Source organism: Peromyscus californicus, unplaced genomic scaffold, assembly GCF_007827085.1.
Source record: "Peromyscus californicus insignis strain IS unplaced genomic scaffold, ASM782708v3 Scaffold_4__1_contigs__length_199733344, whole genome shotgun sequence".
NCBI lineage: Eukaryota > Metazoa > Chordata > Mammalia > Rodentia > Cricetidae > Peromyscus > Peromyscus californicus.
In genome coordinates this window covers 174,711,670-174,731,346 of record NW_026294562.1, presented here as the reverse complement: position 1 = coordinate 174,731,346, position 19,677 = coordinate 174,711,670, and the positions used below count along the sequence as shown (strand labels likewise).

General features: G+C 53.9%; 2 protein-coding genes across 6 annotated transcripts; both read right to left on the bottom strand.

Annotated features, from left to right (window-relative positions):
• Positions 1–2,186: 2,186 nt before the first annotated feature.
• On the bottom strand, positions 2,187–10,291 carry Dyrk1b (dual specificity tyrosine phosphorylation regulated kinase 1B). Of its 4 annotated transcripts, XM_052761613.1 has the most exons (12): positions 9,326–9,651; positions 8,074–8,237; positions 7,178–7,297; positions 6,892–7,080; positions 6,447–6,594; positions 4,980–5,266; positions 4,293–4,439; positions 4,071–4,211; positions 3,756–3,791; positions 3,476–3,671; positions 3,030–3,136; positions 2,187–2,926 (listed from the first exon to the last, which is right to left on the bottom strand). In XM_052761613.1, exons 1-12 carry the CDS (start codon positions 9,402–9,404, stop codon positions 2,555–2,557), a joined length of 1,986 nt encoding a protein of 661 aa, XP_052617573.1. In that variant the 5' UTR covers positions 9,405–9,651; the 3' UTR covers positions 2,187–2,554. The 4 variants fall into 4 exon arrangements, with proteins under 4 accessions (XP_052617573.1, XP_052617575.1, XP_052617574.1 ...); XM_052761615.1 differs by lacking the exon at positions 9,326–9,651 and adding an exon at positions 10,115–10,291 and having other exon boundaries at positions 3,476–3,791; XM_052761614.1 differs by lacking the exon at positions 3,756–3,791 and having other exon boundaries at positions 9,326–9,650.
• Positions 8,167–19,231, bottom strand: Fbl (fibrillarin). Of its 2 annotated transcripts, XM_052761616.1 has the most exons (10): positions 19,104–19,230; positions 15,046–15,237; positions 14,839–14,946; positions 14,658–14,752; positions 13,756–13,926; positions 12,344–12,476; positions 11,334–11,446; positions 10,696–10,841; positions 10,542–10,594; positions 8,167–8,237 (listed from the first exon to the last, which is right to left on the bottom strand). In XM_052761616.1, exons 1-9 carry the CDS (start codon positions 19,111–19,113, stop codon positions 10,570–10,572), a joined length of 993 nt encoding a protein of 330 aa, XP_052617576.1. In that variant the 5' UTR covers positions 19,114–19,230; the 3' UTR covers positions 8,167–8,237; positions 10,542–10,569. The 2 variants fall into 2 exon arrangements, 1 of the variants encoding a protein (XP_052617576.1); XR_008223011.1 differs by lacking the exons at positions 8,167–8,237; positions 10,542–10,594 and adding an exon at positions 11,666–11,739 and having other exon boundaries at positions 10,732–10,841; positions 19,104–19,231.
• Between the last annotated feature and the right edge of the window lie 446 nt (positions 19,232–19,677).

Here is a 19,677-nt window from a genome sequence, read left to right as displayed (position 1 = left end):
CTGACAGTGAGCCCTGCTGGGTGCCACACATTCTTCTGTGTAGGAAAAAAAGCATAAAGAGACCCAAATGCTTGCTTCCAAGGAGTTCAAGGGCTCCTGGAAGGGGAGACGGTTGACAAGATAAATTCCATTTTGTGCCAGTGGTATGACCAACACAAGGAAAAGTGGACAGGGACATTAGCAGTGTCATTCTGAAGTGTGGTCAGGCAGTGCTGTCTAGAGACAAATGGTCCGAGCAAAGAGAACACCACGCACCAAGGCCCTGAGGCGAGTGCAGCCGGAGCAGAGACAGATGGTGAAGGGCCCCGCAGGTCCCGGAAAAGACGTGGGCTTTACCCTGAGCGAGATGGAGTCCAGGAGGATTCTCAGCAGGGAGGGACAAGCAGGTGCTCAGAGTTTCCTTAGTTACATGGGGAATGGTGAGGGCAGGAAGACCAAAGAGGATGCCACAGACATGCATGGCCTGAACTATGAGAGTATCCTGGAGATACCCAAGAAGGTATCAGGTAGTCAGTCAGCCTGGAGCATGGTTCTCCACCACAAACACAAATGAAATCCCATGTCCAGTCTACATTCCTTATGGGGCCTACATGATCTGGTCTTGCTGATGCCTCCAGGCTCAAATACACTTTGTTAAATCAATGACTGGTACACACACACACACACACACACACACACACACACACACACACAAACACGTGCGCACGCGCACCAATCTGAGTCTACTTCCTAGTCCTGTGACCTTAGGCAAGTAATTTAACTTCCATCTGCCCTCACTATGCCCAAACTCGGAGAGGTCACTGCAGTTCCTGCCTTCAACGGCCTGTTCATTCAAAGTCTTTTACTGGGAGGCTGGGTGTGTAGAACACTTGCCTAGAATCTGGGATTTCTTGGGTTCCGTCCCCAGAACCACAAAAACACATAAAAAACAAAACAAATAAACAAAAAAACCCAAACAAGACCGAGACTGTCAATGGGGCACGGGGTACTCTATCTGTTCCTCTCTACCTCATCCTTCCACTCAGCCTGTTAACTCAGCTGTCTGGAAAGCTTACCTGTCCTTTCCTGGCCGCCTCAGCACCGCCCCTGCCCTGTTATTCCCTAGACAGCTCTTGTCTAGGGGCCTGCCACAAGCCGGCAGACCCGAGTTTTTTTTCTGCAACCCACTTCCATACTTCAGAAAAACTGGCTGTGCACCTTCCTCTCATTGTGCCTCAGTACCTTCAAAAAAGTCCAGCTTCCTAGATATCCAAAGATCCCGATAAATCTTAACTGGCATTCTCAAAATGATCACCGTCACCAGTAACCCACAAGTGACCAGGAACTTGCTCACCGCGGCCTCTGCCAAATGCCCTCCCCTGCCCCGCCCAGGCCCTGCAAGGCGGGTTGACTACCCCCCTCCCCCCCAATCCTCGCCCCTGCACATCATCCAATCACCACCCGTCCTACTGGCCCGCCAACATCCGGGCCCTAGTACCAGAAAGCTCATTGAACAGTCCCCAGTCATATGCGCAGAGACTTCTGGGCTTTGTAGTTCCCCAAGAAAAGCGAGCTAAGAGCAGGCCTTGTAGAACTCCATCTCCCAGGAGTCACCGCGCCCGCCCGTTGCGAGCGCTCTTAACAGTTTGAACCAGGTGGTTCTTTGCAAGGCTGTTTGGGAGACAGCTGATTTCCAAATTGCCATGAAACAAAAACCACTTACCTGGAAGTCAGGGAGCGTCTTTTTGCCCGAGAATCTCAATATTCTGCAATGACTCCAGAATGGGGCTGGACACAGGTGGGGTAAAATCTGTCCCCCATTGCCTGTCTGGATAGTACCAAGGAAGGCCTGTCGAGTACACCCAGAGCCTACTGGGTGCCTGCCTGATACAAAAAGCCTCTCCTGGGTGGACTCTATGTGAGCCCTGACAGATGAGGGCAGAGCATTACAATTCCCAGCAACAGGCCAGAAGGGGGGGATTTTACCCCGGAAAAGGCAAATGTGGGCCAGGATTTTGCACCCAGGATATATCTATGGTTCTACAGCTCGCCAACCTCCCGCTGCCCCATGCCTGCACCAAGAAGTATGATGTCCCCAGGAGGGATATACCCACACCACAAAGCATCCCTTCCCCACACAACCTTCCCCACCATGCCTCTGAGGGTCAGAAGAGGGAGCCAAGGCCCTGCAAACGCTCAGGCAGGCATGTGAGAAAGCTCTTTACTGGGGGGTACAGCAAGGAGGAGCAAGGCCATCTCCCCCTACCTGCCCCCACCCCCTCCTAGGGCCCTAGGGTGAGGGGAAATCTCCCCTCTACCGGACCACCACTGTCTTTGGTACAATAAATAGAAAACAAGGGGGGAGAGGGGGCCAAGGGTCCAGTCTTAGTGGGGAGGGTGTGGCCAAAACCCCTCTCCCTCGACCCCCTGCCCTGGGCCCCAATCAGTGCAGGCCTCACCCACCCCAGCTGGGTAGCAGCAAGTCCAGTCAAGGGGAGAGATGAGGATGGGAGCCCAGGGCCCCCAGATGGGGGGGGGGGTATGGCTTCAGGAGGGGCCCCAGGGAGGGGCAGGGTCATGAGCTGGCTGCTGTGCTCTGGGGTACGCCATGGAGGCCCAGGCGAGGCCCCAGAGTGGCAGGGTCATCAGGGGGTGGGAGAGGTGGTCGACCTCCCGTCATCCGAGTCCGGAGGGCTGAGGCAGCCGGGTGCTGGGGGGCAGGTGCCAGATGAGGTGGGGAGCAGTCTGGAGGGCTGCCCACCAGGCTCACATCCATCAGCTCCGGGGGTGGTGGTGATGTTGGTGATGGGGGACGTCCAAGGCATCGGGGTTGGGGGGGTAAGTGGGCCCCAGTCCCTGGCAATGTCGAGGCAGAGGTAGGGGCTTGATGTGTCTTGTGGGGCACATCACCCCCTGCCCAAGGGCGCAGAGGCTGGGAGGGTATAACCTAAGAAACAAAACAAAACAAAACCCAAAGGAATTGGTAGGTGTTGAGATCCTGAAGTTCCAAGGACCTGCCACGCACCTCCAAGGCCTCACAGCTTCAGTACCTGGGGGCTGTTCATCTCACAGTCGGTGATGGGGGGCCCGGGCCCCCCACAATATCGGTTGCTGTAGCGGTAGGCCCTGTTGTCACTGGAGGAGCCACTGGAGCCCCCTGGAAGCACCGGGAAGAAAAGAGGGCGGAGCTGATAAGACGCAGGGAGCCAGTTCAACACCTAGACCCCAAGGCTGCATTTTGAGGCCAGAGCCCGTGTGAAGGCTCCAAGAGACCAATTTTGAAATCTAGGGTCAGAGCTGTGTGGGAGGCTAGAGTCAGTTTTAGGGGCCGAATCTCAAGCCTCGATTCGGAGCTCCTGTTGGTCACGTGGGACTGTCCCACCCCACCTCATCCTGGAGCTCAGAGTCTGGAAGCTCTAAGGCTCTAAGACAGAGGCCCACTGGTGAGGTCTCCCAGGCTGGGCCCTGCAGCACACATCTGACACTGGGCACCCACCAGAGCTGGAGATGGAGCTGGCGGTGCTAGAGGAGGGGCAGGTGTCGAGGGGCGCCGGCGAGGTGGAGGCACTGCTGCCTGCCGGGCCCGTGTTGGTGGCCTCGTCGGCCGTGCGGCGGAAGAAGCCGTGCTGCAGAGCGCCCAGCGGGCTGATGCGGGCGGCGGGCTCATACTCCAGCATGCGCAGCACCAGGTCCTGGAAGCGGAGGTAGTCGGCGGGGCTGTGGCCCGGCTCCCCCGCCCGCCGGCCCCCGGGCCCGCCCGTCTGCACGCCCAGCACCTCCTGCAGCCGCCGTGTCCCGGGGCCCTGGTAATCCTGGCAGGGAGGGGGTCGGAGGGGGGGCAAGAGAGTGGCCGTCAGTGGGCAGGAGGGGCAGGGAAACACACACGGGGAAACAGAGGCACAAAAGAGGAAGAGAGAAGCTAACAAGAGCTGTGGGGTAGGACGGTAGGTGATGGGGTGGTCAGGGGAGGAAGAAGGAAAGGACAGACAAGGGGGAGAGAAAGACAGGGAAAGACACGGGGAGAGGGGAGCCCCAAGTGTGAGTGAGGGGCCACCCAGGGAGGGAGAAGTGGCACAGGGCAGGGGCCGCACCTTCCTGAGTTCCTTTGTCCTTCGTAGGGTCCAGCCACCCCCAGGCAGCCGCTCAAAGTACTTGCGAGCCTTGGGTGCCTGTTCCAGCATGGGCGCGGGCGGAATGCCCAACACCTCGACAATTCGGCTCATCTGGTCCACCTGCGGGCAGGCGGCGGTCAGGGGCGCCGGGCGGCCAGGCTCCACCCCTCCACCTCCAGCACACCCCTTCCAGGGGCACACCTCATTGGAGCCGCTGAAGAGGGGCTCTCCGGTGTGCATTTCCACAAGGATGCAGCCCAGGGACCACATGTCGATGGCCAGGTCATAGGGTGTGCCTAGGAGCACCTCGGGTGAGCGGTAAAAGCGGCTCTGGATATACTGGTAGATCTGGGGGGAGGGGACAGTAGTCAGGGCACTAGCTCCCCTGCTGGTTCCACGGGACCCCGCAGCTGAAGACAAGCCCCTGCTTGAGAACAGGACGGAGGCCCTAGGTTCTCAGCAAGGCTGCACAAACCAGTCACTGTCTTGCCCATCAGCTTCCAGTCTTTGACCTGCTTTAACTGTCTCCACTCCCAGCTCTGGTCCCTTCTGTTTAATAGAGGTTGGCCATCCCATACTGAACTACAGCAGTGTAACCCCGCGACCTGCTCACAAGAGGCCTGTGCCCTCAAGAGCACAAGTCAGCAAAGCAGAGCTCAGGCTCAGACCTCAACTCCACTACTCTGAGAGGCTGCCTGCCCCTCAGGGTCACCCTTTCTCTTCCTTGCTTGGGTCTCCTCTGCCCCCTTCATCTCTGACCCCCTCCTTCCAGGCCCCAGGGCTCCCTATGCCCAGTGTCATCTCAGGCATCAGCTTTCAGGGCCAAAACGAAGCCGATCTACCCCATCCCACTCAAGACACTGGCCCTGCCCAGAGTCAGAGCCGCACCCGCTGGCCAAGCTGGCAGGAGCTGCCAAAGTCCACGATCTTGATAGCACTGCGCTTAGGGTTGCAGAGCAGGATGTTCTCAGGCTTGAGGTCGCAGTGGATGATGCTGAGCTCGGGAGTGGCCAGAAAGAGCAGCGCCGTGCAGAGCTGCTGCGCCAGCTTCCGAGTCAGGTTCAGCGAGACCCCTCGGAAGTGTGTGTTGCGCAGGAGGTCGTACAGGTTGTAGGACAGCAGCTCAAACACCAGGCACAGATGATTCCGGAACATGAAGTGCCGCTTCAGGTGCACTGTGGGGGGACAGCAGGCAGCAGATCAGAAACAGACTGACAGGGCAGCCAGCCTGGGGGCCACATAGTAACCACCTCTGCTAGACTGCGGTGAGCCCTCAGCCGTCTGTGCACTGGACTCAGTGGACTCCCAAAGCATGCTAGTTCTCGAGGCTCTCAAACCTTCCAACTGTTACCAAAAGGAAGGTTCTGCCAGCAGGGGATAGTAAGCATGACTTCTAAATCCCAGCCTTTGGGAAGCTAAGGCAGAGGAGGATGAGTTCAGGGCCAGCTTGGTACACAGGGAAAAAAAAACAAAGGGTGGTGTAACCCTGGGGTTACATTAGCCTAGGGTAAGGGATGGCCAAAGCGTGGTAGCACGTTTGCCTAGCAAGTACAAGGCCCTAGGTTCAAGCCTCCAGCACTGCAAAGGTTAATAAAATGCACCGTCACCTCCTCCTAGAGCTTTAGAAGATTCCATGCCTCCTCATCTCACTTTATAACACTGAGCTAGGCCTTGGGGGGCGGGAGGGGCAGGCATGGAGACCAAGGTCTTCAGATGCAGATACAGGGAGAGTCTAAGCTCAAGGCTCATCTGGATGACTTTAGTGAAACTCCATCTCACAATAACTAATAGAGGTCCGGGGATGTAGTCCTGGGGTGAAGTGCTTGCCTACATATGAAGCACTGGGTTTGACTCCCAGTATGTTAAGTACTACCACCACCAAAACCCGAATCAACAAATGAACCTGCTTTCCTTTTAGCTGTGTCTACCTTTGTGGCAAGGGACACTGGCTGTCCTTTTAAGAGTCTGTCAGTCCCTTTCCAGAGGAATTGAAGACTAGGACACATCGAGAGTCAGAGTTCCAGAGGCCAGTGCTTCTCAAATTACTAATCCTGTTGTGTATAAACTGCCACCTTATGTACATGACAGCACTCAGTGCCTCAGTTTCCTATCTCTAACATGTGCACAAAATTGTCCTATTCCACACGGGGCTGGGGTGAGGTAATTAATGTCAAGTTTGCAACAGAGCCTGGCCCTTAGTGAGCTCTGGATGAACACTGACCAATGTTAATCAAGTAAGCAGAGAAGAAAAATCCTGCCTACAGCAAGAGATGCACTGAGGCTGAGAAGCCTGAAGACCCTTACTAGCTCTGGCTCTACCATGGCACCCTGCACTCACTCAGGCCCAGGCCTCACCTATGTAGTACTTCATCTCTGTGTCATGCTGGTTCATCAGCTCCAGCAGCCGCAGCTCAATCTGGGCCTGGTTCAGGAAGGCCTTCTTGTTCTTGATGATCTTGATGGCCACCAGCTCCTGGGTCTGGTGATCATAGGCTTTCACCACCTGTCAAGACATGGAGTGTTACCCCGGGAGGTGGGAGGCCCACCAGCCACACCTTTCCAACTAACAACTCACAGCCCAGCACTCACATCCCTTGTACTGGATACAAAATACCACCGTTCCCTTGTGTGGAGTCTTGTTATTTATACTTTTACAGAAACTGAGACAGGGGAACTAAGTGGCTTGAGTGACTGGCCCAGGACAGGACTTGCAGCAAGTGAACCACTAGGGTGGAGGGAATGTGGGTAAGGTTAGTGGTTGTCTGCACCCAGGCACTGGATGAGTGGGGGAGTCCCACACCTGGCCAAAGGAGCCTTTGCCAATAAGAGAGTCAATCTCATAGCGCTCTAGCCAGCGCTCGCCACTGCGCACAATGTAGTCGTGGTTGTCGTCGTCATAACCGTGGTTCAGGACCTTCTTCTCCTTTTTGGTGCTCGAGTCCTGGGGTGGTGCCTGTTGGGCCCGCCGTTTCTTCTTCGCATAGTATACCTGCTCAGGCAGCCAGGAAACCGGACCCTTGAGTGACCCAGGCAAGCAGCCAGGGCCCTTTTCAGCACCCAGCCAGGGAATCCCATTCCCCACCCACCTCATTGATGTGCTTGTAGGTCTTGATGAGGTCCACTGAGAGCTTGCGCAGGGGGGCTGAAGTCGCGTCCCGGAAGGCCAGGGGCAGTCTCCGAGGCAGTAGCCGCACATCAGGCAATACCTGTGGTGCAGAGGGGCAGACACTGGGCACAGGCCTTCATCTCCAACCTCCAGGGAGAACGGTAAAGCTGATGGCTATTTGACAATGCCCACATTTGCCCAGCTCTCCACAAAAGTAGAAGTTCCCCAAGGAGAGATTCCACCATGTAGGGCCTGTCACACATTGGGGTTCCCCAGGTATCTGTTCATTGCGTGATGAAGAGAATGGTTTACCTCTGACCTTCCACCCAGCCCCTGGTTAGCTCGTTTGCTCTCTATCTTTATTTCCTTCTGAACCTCAGTGAACACACGAATGAGAAACCTGGGTTCTTTGCACCCAAGACCACCATTTTCGGGAACCAGGCCACTGATGAATTCCCTGTATCTCCATGTCCTCACCCTCAAATGAGTGTGCCCAGTTCCTAAAGCTCTTGGATTGGGGCTAGATTTCTTGGGTTTCCTAATACCCTCCAGACCTCTGTCTTGCTGTGGACACTAAGACTGTGTTCTGGTCTCTTGTGTGCCGATAACAGTTCTGAGCCTGACAAACATTACACCTAATTTGCTTAACCCTGGACACCACTCTGTGAGAGACGGAGGGCCATGGAGAAGCTCAGTAATTCAGTCCTCATAGCAGGAGTAAGTGTGGACTTCCCAAACTCCACCTGAAACTTCCAGTATCAGGAGGCCTCCAACATCCTCAGAGATCTTCCAACAATCATGCTGTTGTCTGGAGACCCTTTTATTCTCAGTCTCTTTCTATCCCCAGGCAGATGAGAAAGCCAGCTGAATGCCTACCTGTGTGTGTTCCTGGGGCCCTGGAAAGCCAGAGAAGGGACCATGGCCTGGTGGGACGGCCATGGTGGGCTCAGAGGGCCGCAGGGGTGTGAGGCCTGGAGCGGGAGCCCGGCCGGGGGGCGCCTTCTCGCATCCTGCACCTCGGCTGCCACCGCCGCTGAGACCTGAGAACAGGTAGGAAGTAGGGAGACAACATGGAACAAGAGGGTAAGCAGGTCAGGGCCAAGCAAAGAGGTGGGCATGAAGAAGAGGGCAGGGCAGGGCAGGGGGGCACCAGGTAGCAATGCAGAGGGGACAGAAGACAAGTGGCAAGTGGGTTGGCATAGCAGTGCTCCTCAACAAATGATCGGCCAAATAAAGGAGGCAACATGAGAAAACATAAAGGGGAATGGTTAGAGCCAGACAAGGGTGGGGGAGAGTGGGTACAAGACAAGGGCAGGAAGGACAGAAAAAGGCCAGCAATCAGGAGAGCAAAAGAGAAGACAGAAACCATGTAGAGTCTGGGCAGTAGAATTCATCTTTTCTTTGAATTTCTGCTGGTGTCCATCCCGAGTCCTTCAGATAAAGCCCCGCCCTCACATGGTCTTCCCTCAACATCAGTATCTTCTGGGCCACACTAAAGGTCCCATTTCAAATCTGGTCCACTCTCTAGTTCTTTCCACTCTAGAGAACTCCAGGGTCCCTCACACCGTAGCAGTCCTTGTGGACCTCCCAGCAAAATCAAGGTTATCTGAGAACTCCTTTCTGTGTGAGTGCTATGGGTGTCTCAACCACCAAGGCACACTTTCCCGTAGGACCGACTCTACACCCTACCAAGACTGCTCCCAGACCTTTTTCTAAGTAGTCTATATTTATCCCACTAGGATTTTCCCATTACTCCAAGACCCCTACTCCTAAAGAAAATAAGAGGAATGTATCATTTCTCAACAGTTTAAGAGTCACTGTCTTTTTCTCCCTTACACTGGGGTCCTTGCTGTCCCCTCTATCCAGTATTTCTAAACCGGGTCATTCCACAATTGAGCCTATTCCTAGAAGGGCCCAATAGCCAAATCCCTAAATAACACCAGACTTCGCTCTCTCAAAGTGTCCTCTAGAATAAAATCTTCCCCCAAGAGCCTCCCCCATGTCAGATTCCTTCTGTCCTATGCCTCGCTACTCCAGGTCCCCTTTACTGGGGCTTCACGGACAAACAACCTCTTCCCCGGCCCTTCCCTCCCACACTAGGACCGGCTCTCCCAGCTCCCACCCCTACCCGGGTCAGGGCTGGCGCTGGGCCCACGGGGGGCTGGGGAGCGATGGGGCCCCCAGTGCGGTGGGCGAACCGCCAGCATGGTGGTGGTGGCGGTGGCGGCGGTGATGAGAAGGTGGCCGCCTGTCCCCGGCCTGGCCGGCCTGGCCTGGCCAGCCCCGCGGCGGTGAGGGCAAGCGGGACAGGCGGCCCGGTGGGTGACAACAGCAGCCGCCGCCACCGCCGCCGCCAGGGGGGCGGGGAGAGGAGGGGACGAGGGTCAGACCGGGGCACGCGGGGGAAGGGGACAGCAGGTGGACGGGGGAGGGGCGGGCTAACCCTCGCCCTACGGCCCAGCCCCGCCCCGCGTGGCCACCCGCCCCCAGGGACCCTGGCGTCCCGCCCCCCACCCGGCAGGCCCGCCCCGGCCGGTGGAGTCCCGGCGGGCGGGGCCCAACTGAGCCCGGCAGGCCGCACCTCCCATGGCAACAACCGCGCCATTGGTTGTTGCTGCCAAGAGCTTAACCAACCAGCACTCAGGGCAGCTGTTGCTAGGCGACAGTGAAGCGGCCAGCGCAGCCGAGCCCAAACAAAGGGCGGGAGTGGGGCCGGGCTGCCCCCTCCCAGACTCCCTTTCAAGAAGGCTCCCTCGGGCTCAGCCCCTTCCAGAAATCCAGCTGTAACTAGCCGGGCTCCGCTGCACTGGCCCGAAGCCCCCTCCTTTGCCTTGCTAAGTCTCGCGGGGACGGGCAGGGCGGATCCCGGCTTGCCCTCCACCCAAGCGTGCCGCCCCGCCCGTCGCCATACCGTTACCTGAGGGCGTGGGTAAGGGGACTCAAACTGCTCGGGGAGTCCGAGCTCAGACCTGCCCACTGGCTGAGGGTGTCCGGTGGACGCGGCGAGCCAGGGCCCCGATTACCCAGTAATGCAACCAGCAAAATGGCGACCACAACAAACCGGCCCCCCTGTCCCGGCTCCGCCCCCACACCGCTCACGTGACTTAAGGGAGTACTGTGCGCCTGCGCCTTAAGGGCGCGGAGCCGCGCACATGCGTAGCAGCCATCAATGGAGCATGCACCATGTGACCGGATGAAACTTTCCAAGGCACCCCCCACCAAGCGCGCATAAAGTTGGTCAAGGGCGCATGCGTCTTTCGGCCACTGAGCAAACAGCACCAGACAGGAGCGACAGTTGAGTCTTTTAATAGAAAAAAACTACACGTGCAACAGTAGCAACACACATTTCTTCCAATCCGGACAGCTCTGGGTTCAGTTCTTCGCTTTGGGAGGCGGCCTGTGAGAAGATCAGAGGGAGTCGAGTTGTCACCGTTTTTTGGCTCCCCGGGTCTAGGGAGCTCAGGCTGCAGTAAGGGAGAGGTCTATCCTGGTGCTTACCTGTACACACCTACAACCACAGCGTGGTCCCGCTCGTAGGGCTCGAGCGTCAGCTGCTCCTGGGGCTTCATGTTCTCTTGCTGCATCTTCTTCACCTCGGATGCAAACACAGCTTCTGCTGAGGCCGTGGAATCGATGCAGTTGGCCTACAGAGGAGAAATGACACGAGGTCTGTGCGTTGTTTTAAGCTAAAAGTACATTAGAAGTTTGGAGTCCAGGGTTTCGCAATTATAAAACTCCATTACCGAAGTTTTAATTTGGCTTGGACTGAAAACAGGATGTTCTGATTATCTAAGGCAGTGTTTTACCTCAGGAATTTTCTTTCATGTCCTGGTAACAACAGAACAAATGCAGCAAACATACTAGCTAATTTTGAACATGGTGAAAATGCCTGCGAGTTTTTTGTATTTCAAATTAAAATGTTTTGAAAAATGCACCTTGCACTTATTTAATATTTATATAAGAATCTGTTCTAAACACTTTACGTGTATCGATTTTTACTTCAGCCCTTAAAAGCGGACTAATAAATGAAGAAACTGAGTCAACTAGACTAAGTAACATGTTCAGGCACAAGATCAAGCACCCACCCACCACCTTACACTCAGTTGTCACCCCACCTCACATTCCAAGCCTCATACCTTAATGGAAATCACAAAGTGTCCTCCATTCCGCAGGAAGGTGTGGGCATTCAGGGCCACAATCCGGGTTTGGTCTGGTTGCGCCACATCAGCAAAGATCACATCCACCATTGCTAGGGGAAAGGGACAGCAGTTACAAGCAGAAGCCACCGGAGAACTTCCCAGAGCCTCCCAATGGGGGCCTGTGCTCCATCACCACCAGGTTCCTGGGAGTCTCCTGCCTCCAGTCTCACTCCCCACCACATACCCTCCCTCCAAAGTGCCCCAGAGGTGGGGCCAGAACCCAGTCACATCACTCATCCACTCCTCTTGTAAACATGGTTGCCACCTACTCTGTGGCCAGCCCTGGGCTGGGCGTGGGGGACACAGAGACGAGTCAGACCCTGCCCTCGAGATGCTCCCGGGTCTGGGGGGAGACAGACATGTCATCAAAAAGACAGGTAAAGGCGAGCAGTTAAAGGCAAGACGTGGGCAGGGCTGTCAAATGAGAAAAAGGACCAGAAAGGGGCCAAGTAAACCGAGAAAATGCAAAGAAAAAAGAAAATAACACCCTCAAAAAAAAAAAAAAATGAAAAGGTGATGTTTTTAGGCAGTATGATTTAAAACGTTAACACATAAACAAAAGTGATGGAATGAAAACATCCTTTAAGAATTTGGAAAAGCAGATGCCAAGTATCAAGTACCTCTGGGGGAGTTCATGAGGCTTTCCACTTTTATACTAGACCTTTGAGGAGTTTAAAAAAAACAAAGCCAATGGGTCATACTTGCTGTGTTCAGGGCTGGAATCTCATCAGATAATATAAAGAACACAAACCAGGGCGGTGTAAAAGGGCAGCGTGTAGAGAGGAGCGCAAGTGCATGGGACTCAGGGAAGGAGGTCAGATGAGCAGACACAATCTCCACCCTCAGCTCCTCACTCTAACTCCATCTGCTATGAGGCTCCCTTGGCCTCTCCTGGGAAACATGCAGTGCTTAGCCTACCTTCCCTGGGCTGCCCCCAGGCCCCTCACCGATAAGCATGCGGTATTTGTGTGGATGCCGAGCATCTTCAATCACAGGAATAATGTTGGTCCTCTTCTTGGCCAAGTTGATGAGGTCACGGCCAGAACGGTGGGAGAATTCAACTGCATAGACCAGACCATCCTAAAATAAACCCGACAGTGATGAGCACGCACTTGCTCTCCACCATGGTTGCCAAAACTGGGCTCATGTGCCTCTTGTAGCAGGCAGCTCAGACCCTCAATCCAACCCAAATTGAATAACTGTCATTATGTCCACAGTCCAGATGAATAAATGGGCCTGGAGACGAGAAGTCACCTGCCATGGTTATTCACCACCAACAAAGCTACAAGATCCTAATTTATCTGACCCAAGAGCCCAGAAGGACAGAGCCAACAGCATTTGCAATGGGCCAGCACTTAGGAAACATTTAATTTTCAAAACAATCTTATTCTCCATAATGTTAAGCCCTGGTTCAGGAGAGCTCAGGTGTCTCACCGATGCCACACAATATTAAATACCTACAGAAGTCTTGAGTTTTGTTGCTGTTTGTATTTAGACGAGGTCTAACTACGTAGCTTAGGCTGGGACTACAAATGTGTGTGCTTTCATAGCTGGCCATGCACAGGGTTTTCACCCACCAAATTAAACAGTCTATAATTCAGCCACCAGCAAGAGGTTATGAAGTGGGATACCCAAGAACCAGGCGCTCTCTGCACCAGGAACCAGTATTGCCACACAGAAACACAAGCCCCCCAGTAGAATCCAAGGGCTGCGGATGTAGCTCAGTGGCAGCCTATGTGCCTAGCATTCAAGAGGCCCTAGGTTCAACCGCCAATATGGGGAGGGGTACAGAAAACTATATTTGGGGGACATGAATATTCTGTGTGTATGTATGTGGAAGCCAGAGGACAATGGTAGGTGTTCTTCTTCAGGAACCCCATACATCCTACTTCTGAGAAACGTCTCTCACTGGTGTGGAGCTTATCCATTAAACCACCCCCTGATGGATGATCAGCAAGCCCTAGAGATCGGCTTGTTGCTGCCCCTAGTGCTGTTACTACAAGGGCACATCACCACACCTGGCTTTTTAAGTGAATTCCGAGGATCAAAATCAGGTCATCATGCTTGTGTGACAAGCACTTTAGTGACTAAGCCACCCTTCCAGCCCTGGGACATACATTTTTCAAGAGGGCAACCAAAATAGTTCATTTAGTCTCTATGCTCCCAGCTCCGGGTCATTTTAACACTGGCCACACTCCCACGCTCACAACTCTTACAATCCAGAATCCGGGAGCAGTTTTAAGGAACTCTGCTTCAAGCTGTCCCTCTCACAGAATGGAGGATGAACCTGGCTATACAACACACGGTGCAGGTAAACGGCCAGGCCTAGTTCCCTCCACCTTCACACCTGTCTACTCACCGGGCCAACAATATCAGAGACATGAGAGACGGTGGTGCCTGAGGCTGCCCCAAGGTAGAGCACCTTTGCCCCTGGTTTGATGTGGATCTGGTCTACGCCTCCCAGGATTGCTGCTGCCAGCTTGGAACGGAAGGGGTTCCAGGCTCGGTACTCAATTTTGTCATCTCCCTCCTGACAGAAGAGATGAGAACAGAAGTCAGTGCTGGGTTCTTGTGCAGGATTCCACTCCCCATAATGCTAGGAACCTCAAAAGAAACAGTGTTCCAATCACTGTATAAGAAACCGAATGCAGGTGTACAGCAGGGACCAGGACAGAAGCCACCCTGCCATCTCATGGAGGCTGTTGACTTGGGAAGAGGGGAGAACAGACAGTAGATAGAGGTGAACCTGGGTACTAGGCATTACTTCCTGTCCTAGCTCCTGTCTCAGGTGCTAGAGACAACAGTGACCAGGACATGGACCCTGCCGGGAGTGCTAAGTACAAACTGAACTAACATACAAACTGGTTCAGGAGATGGTGACAGGCTATAGAGACCAAGCCAGGAGAGGATGTGAAACCAGAACAGAGCAAGGAAGCTGTGAAAAGGAGAAAACGGACCGGGAAGGGCTACGGCTAGCCACAGAGAAGAGGACATGGGAGAGCTAGGGCTGGGGCTGTGAGGACCGCTTTAGAGAAGTAGGGTGATGTGACAGAGGATAAGAAACTGGTGCGCTATGGAGCTGGGAAACAATGGGGCAAGGCCAGGTAACTGGGAGGCGGAGCTGAGACTGGCAGCATCTCTAAGGCTACAGCGGGCAGATGAACAGTGTGCATTAACACCTCTGGCTGTCACATGTAGGACGCAACAGCAACACTGAACTGCAGGTGACACTATCGGCTGGGGCTGGTACTTTGGACTCACTGAAATAGAGACTCTCTTCTCCCCATATACGGATTCTCCAGGGACCAGATTCTTTGTGACAAGGGCATCCTCCTTTCCTCGACAGATAAAGACACCTGGTGAGGGAGCAGAGTGTGGCTGAGGACTCAGCGTGGCCATGGTCCACTTCCAGATTCCCCTGCATCCCACCCACCACACTCACCTTCATGCCGATGCGGTTCCACCATGACATTCTTCCCTGACTGGTTGCCTCTTTTGCCTCCCCGGCCACCACCTCGACCCCGGCCGCCCCCAGACTGGAAGCCTCCACCTGCAAGAGAAAGCTGCAGGTGGAGAGGGAGGTCCCCGCCTCTCCCCTCCCTGTACCCTCTGAGAGCCTGCTCCACCTCCCCATGTCAACCTCGCTCACCTCGTCCACCTCCTCCTCCTCCACCTCCTCGTCCCCTGAAGCCTCCACCTCCACCTCGACCTCGACCTCCACCTCCACCAAAGCCTCCTCGTCCCCCGCCAAAGCCTCCTCGTCCGCCTCGTCCTCCTCCTCTACCGCCTCTGTCACCAAAGCCTCCTCTGCCACCAAAGCCGCCCCCACGGGGGCTGAAACCTGTAGTAGAAACAAAAACAGGGACCAGGGCAATGAAGCTTAAGTTTAAACTAACCTTACCTGGCATTTTTACAAAAGTGAGAAATCGGCTGTGTGCTCCGAGGAAGAAATGTCCACTGCAGCCAATAATGCTCACCAAGCCCACCCAATGTCCCATCAGCAGAAGGGACACACAAAAGGAATAACACCAATCAACAATGAAAATGACCCTCAGTTGTGTCGTTTGGATAAAGAAACCAGAGCCTTCCCAAAGTGAAGAAACATACTCCTAGAAAACTACACCCAATGACACATACTGCTTTTTTGAAATACCCTGAATTACTATGTAGCTCCTGATGCCACCTCCCAAGTGCTGGGTTACAGGTCTGCACCTCTGGGCCTACCATCATAGCCTTCTTATGAAGCATATGGCAAGGGACCACTAAAAGCAAAGCATGCCACAGACTAACTGGTTAGGGATGAGATGGAATGCAGATATTCTGGTTTTCTTGGTGGGACAGCAGATTCATGGAACTCATTTTATCCTTAGTATCAGTGAGCCCTGCACATCCATGGGATTAGAGCAACAGGATCTCCGCTGCCCTCCCAGCATCTTCAAGATCCCCTCCCTCATCTCCCTTCTTTCAAGACTATAACATCCCTCCCAGAAGCACAGGGGGAAAAAGTAAAAAAAAAAAAAAAAAAAAAAAAAAAAAATCCCCAAATTTAAGGATGGGCAATGATCTAGATGGGCAGGTCAGAGCTCATTGTAAATCAGGCATAGTAGGACAGGCCTGTGATTCCAGCATCCCAGGAGGTGGAGACAGAAGACCCCAGGGTGAAGCAACACTGTCCACTCAGCAGCCAACAATTCCCAGGACTAACAGACGTCTGATGCTGTTGCTGGGTTCGATATTTAGCTTTTCTATGACGGTTTAAAAAACGTTTTGAGTACTATGGGCGGGGGCACAAGAGTTGATCTGAAAACATAGTTTGGAGATTAGTGTTGACTTAAAATGATCTCACTTGAGGTAAATTGTCAGATACAAATCTGCTTAATTTTTTGTCAAGGTACCCTGAGACTACATCCTATCGACAGCTTCAATCAATTCTTTTGTTTTTGAGACGAGGTTTCATCACTATGTATCCCTGACTAACCTGGAGCTATGCACACCAGGCTGGCTTCAAACTCAAGAGATCTACCTGCCCCCGCCTCTCAAGTGCTGGGATTAAAGGAGTGTGCCACCCTAAAAGTATTTTTAATGGTATTTAACAGTTTCATCTTCAAAACTCGGAAACATTCCCAAGCCTTATAAGAGATCCCATCCTGCTGCTTTCAACCTCCCTCTTCACAATCCACAATAAAATCAGAATACTTTTCTTTACAAAGAATCTCGAGCCAGGCGTGGTGGGGCACACCTTTAATCCCAGCACTCCAGAGGCAGAGGCAGGCAGATCTCTGTGAGTTCAAGCCAGCCTGGTCTACAGAGTGAGTTCCAGGACAGCCAGGGCTACACAGAAACCTCGTCTTGAAACAACAACAACAACAACAAAAACCCAAACCTCTGAGGACTTTCTTTTCTTTTTTTAATTTCCCACAAGAACATAAGGGGCATGGTACCCCTGTGCTCCACTGCACTTGGGCTTCTGATTAAGTGGTACAGACTCCCCCGACTCTCATCATATTGCATCTAGTACTGGCACTCTCCCTGGCCCCCACAAGTTTCAAGTGCACAATGATTTGTAATTATTCTGGTTAGTGCAACATCCCATCATCCGGCACAACAGGAAGTTCAATAAACATCAGCAAGTGTCTGGCCATATTCGTAGCCCTGCTGACTCAAGGCCCCAGGTCCCTCCCTCACAGAGAAACCACTAGAAAACCATCCTTTTCATCCAGAGGAGGATGGTGATGGGGAGTCCTGGTTCCTCCTCTTGTAGCTCATACAGGAAGATGGTCATGCCATTGTCATTCAGGACCCTAAGGTAGGGAAGGTACATGGAGTCAGATGTAAAAAATCAAATGACTTTGTATACACAAGAGTACTTAGGAGAAGCTGCTAGCTAGGGCCTGACAGAACAGAGGCCTGGCAAGCTGTGGGTATCTTCACGGGGAGCAGTGGGCCGGAGTGCCCACTCTCAGTCCCAGATACTCAACATGTATCTCAGTCTATTTCAGGAAAATGAACAAAAAGGCTCATTACCCAGAAAGACTCCATGTCCACAAATAATCTGCTTCCCTCCAAGCCTTCCCACCTCAAAACTACCAACTCCAGCAGGGTGAGGCATCACATGTCCACAATCCCACCATTTGGAAGGATGAGTTTGAGACCAGCCTTAGGCTATACAAGATCTCATTTCAAAACACAAACATAGAAACAACAAAGGATCTTACTTTAAAATGCCCACCAGTCTACAGCACACCTCTGCTTAAAAATCTCCCCTAGCTGGTTGTGGTGGCACAGGCCTTTAGTTAATCCCAGCACTTTGGGGAGCAGGGCAGGCGGATCTCTGAGTTCGAGGCCAGCCAGGTCTACAAAGCGAGTTCCAGGACAGCCAGGTACACAGGGAAACCCTGTCTCAAAGAACCAAAAACCAAAACCAAACAAAAAGCCAACTTCCCCAAGACTCAAACTGTCACTGAAGACTCGACTGCTAGAAATTTCTACTTCTCACTCATTTGGTAGAGAAAGGTTGGAGGGAAAAGCATTCCTTGGGGGAAATCACAGACCACAGGTTGCCAACAGAACGCACAGACTAGCAATCCTACCCTACTTCACTTCATCAGATTACCAGAACAGGGGAGCCCCAGATATTCAACACGACTGGGAGGGTGCCCCTGGGTCACTATCCCCTGTAGTGACTCTCATCTGTCCACACCAGACAAAAACCTGCAGTAGTGAAAACTGATCCTTGGGCAACAGTGAAAAGCTCATGTTATCATTACTGTAGCACAGACTGGTGTCAAACTCGTGATCTACCCTGCCTCAGCTTCCCTCGTACTGTGATTGACAAGCATGGGCGGCTACAGCACAGAGTAACATATTACCAAAAAAGCCACTTATCCATTAAGAATCCAAGAAAGAAATGAGACGCTTCTGTCAAAGCCAGAACCCTCGCCATCATCCTCCATGCAGTGAATTCATCAGAAAAAGGCGGGAAATAACACGAATATATTTTTGTCAGGCCAGGCGTGGTGGCGCACGTCTTTAACCCCAGCACTCTGGAGGCGGAGAGGCTGGTGGATCTCTGAGTTCGAGGCCAACCTGGTCTCCAGAGAGTTCCAGGCCAGCCAGAGTCATATGGTGAGACGCTCTCTGAAAACTCAAACCCAAACCAACCCCACTCACTTTTATTCACCCACCGTGCTAAGGCCCCCGGGCTTGTAAAGTTTCTCCCACCACAGAGCAGGGACTCCCTAGTCCCCAAATCATCAACTTCTCCCTGGCTAGGACCCCGCCCCTCCCGGAAGCGCGACAAGCGAGAACCTGCGCACGCGAGCGCCGCACATCATCGACCCGGAGGTCCTCCCTCATCCCCCACCCCGGGGACGTTGGGTTGAGGATCAAGGTAACGGTGACGGCGGGTGACAGTGGCTGGTGGCGGTAACAGGGAAGGCTTGAGTGGGGAGAAGGGTTCCTGGTCTCAATCCCGGAGCCGTTCCATCTACGACCCAAGCCGGATCCCTCCAAGGCACGCGCAGAGAGAGATCCGAGCCCCAGCTCAGGGTCGGGGTCAGGAGGGCCGCGCCGGCCGGTCTGGAGCGGCGAGCCTTTAGGCCTGTCTCTGTGAGCCGAGCCACCGGTCACATTCCCCGAGTCCCGAGCAGCTGCAGTCCCCGCCCGCCGCGCCTGGAGCCCCGCTCCTGCCCATGCCGCGGCCTCTACCTGGCTTCATCACTGCGTCCTGGTCGCGCGGCCCCGGCGATCGGCGGTGTCCCCTGCTCCACGACTCTCAGGCTTTCGCACGTGGAAAGGAGCGCAGGCGCGCGGCGACGCACGGCGCGTGACGGAAGCGCGTAACCCCGCCCCTCACACGCGCCCTCCTCCCCCGGAAGTGCACGGCTTGGGCGGGAATTCAGGAGCCTCTGTGGGATCGGTCTTGTTGCTTCGCTCTTGTCTCTTTCCCGGAGCGTAGAATTCGATCGCAAATCTGCTGCGGCTTCTCCCGTCACTAGTGCTAAGCACTCCAAGTATCAGAGATTATACTCACATTTTTTATTTTTTCAAAGATTTATTCATTTTTACTTTATCCTTAGAAGTGTTTTGCCTGCGTGTATGTCTGTGCACCACGCGCATGCAGGGCCCGCAGAGGTCGTAAGAGGGAGTCGGATCCCTTGGAACTGGAGTTACAGGCGGTTGTGAGCTGCTACGTGGGTGGGGGACCCGAACTTGCGTCTTCTGCAAGAGCAGGGTGTACTCTTTACAGCTGAGCTTTCTCTCTAGCACAGCCTTGTGTTTG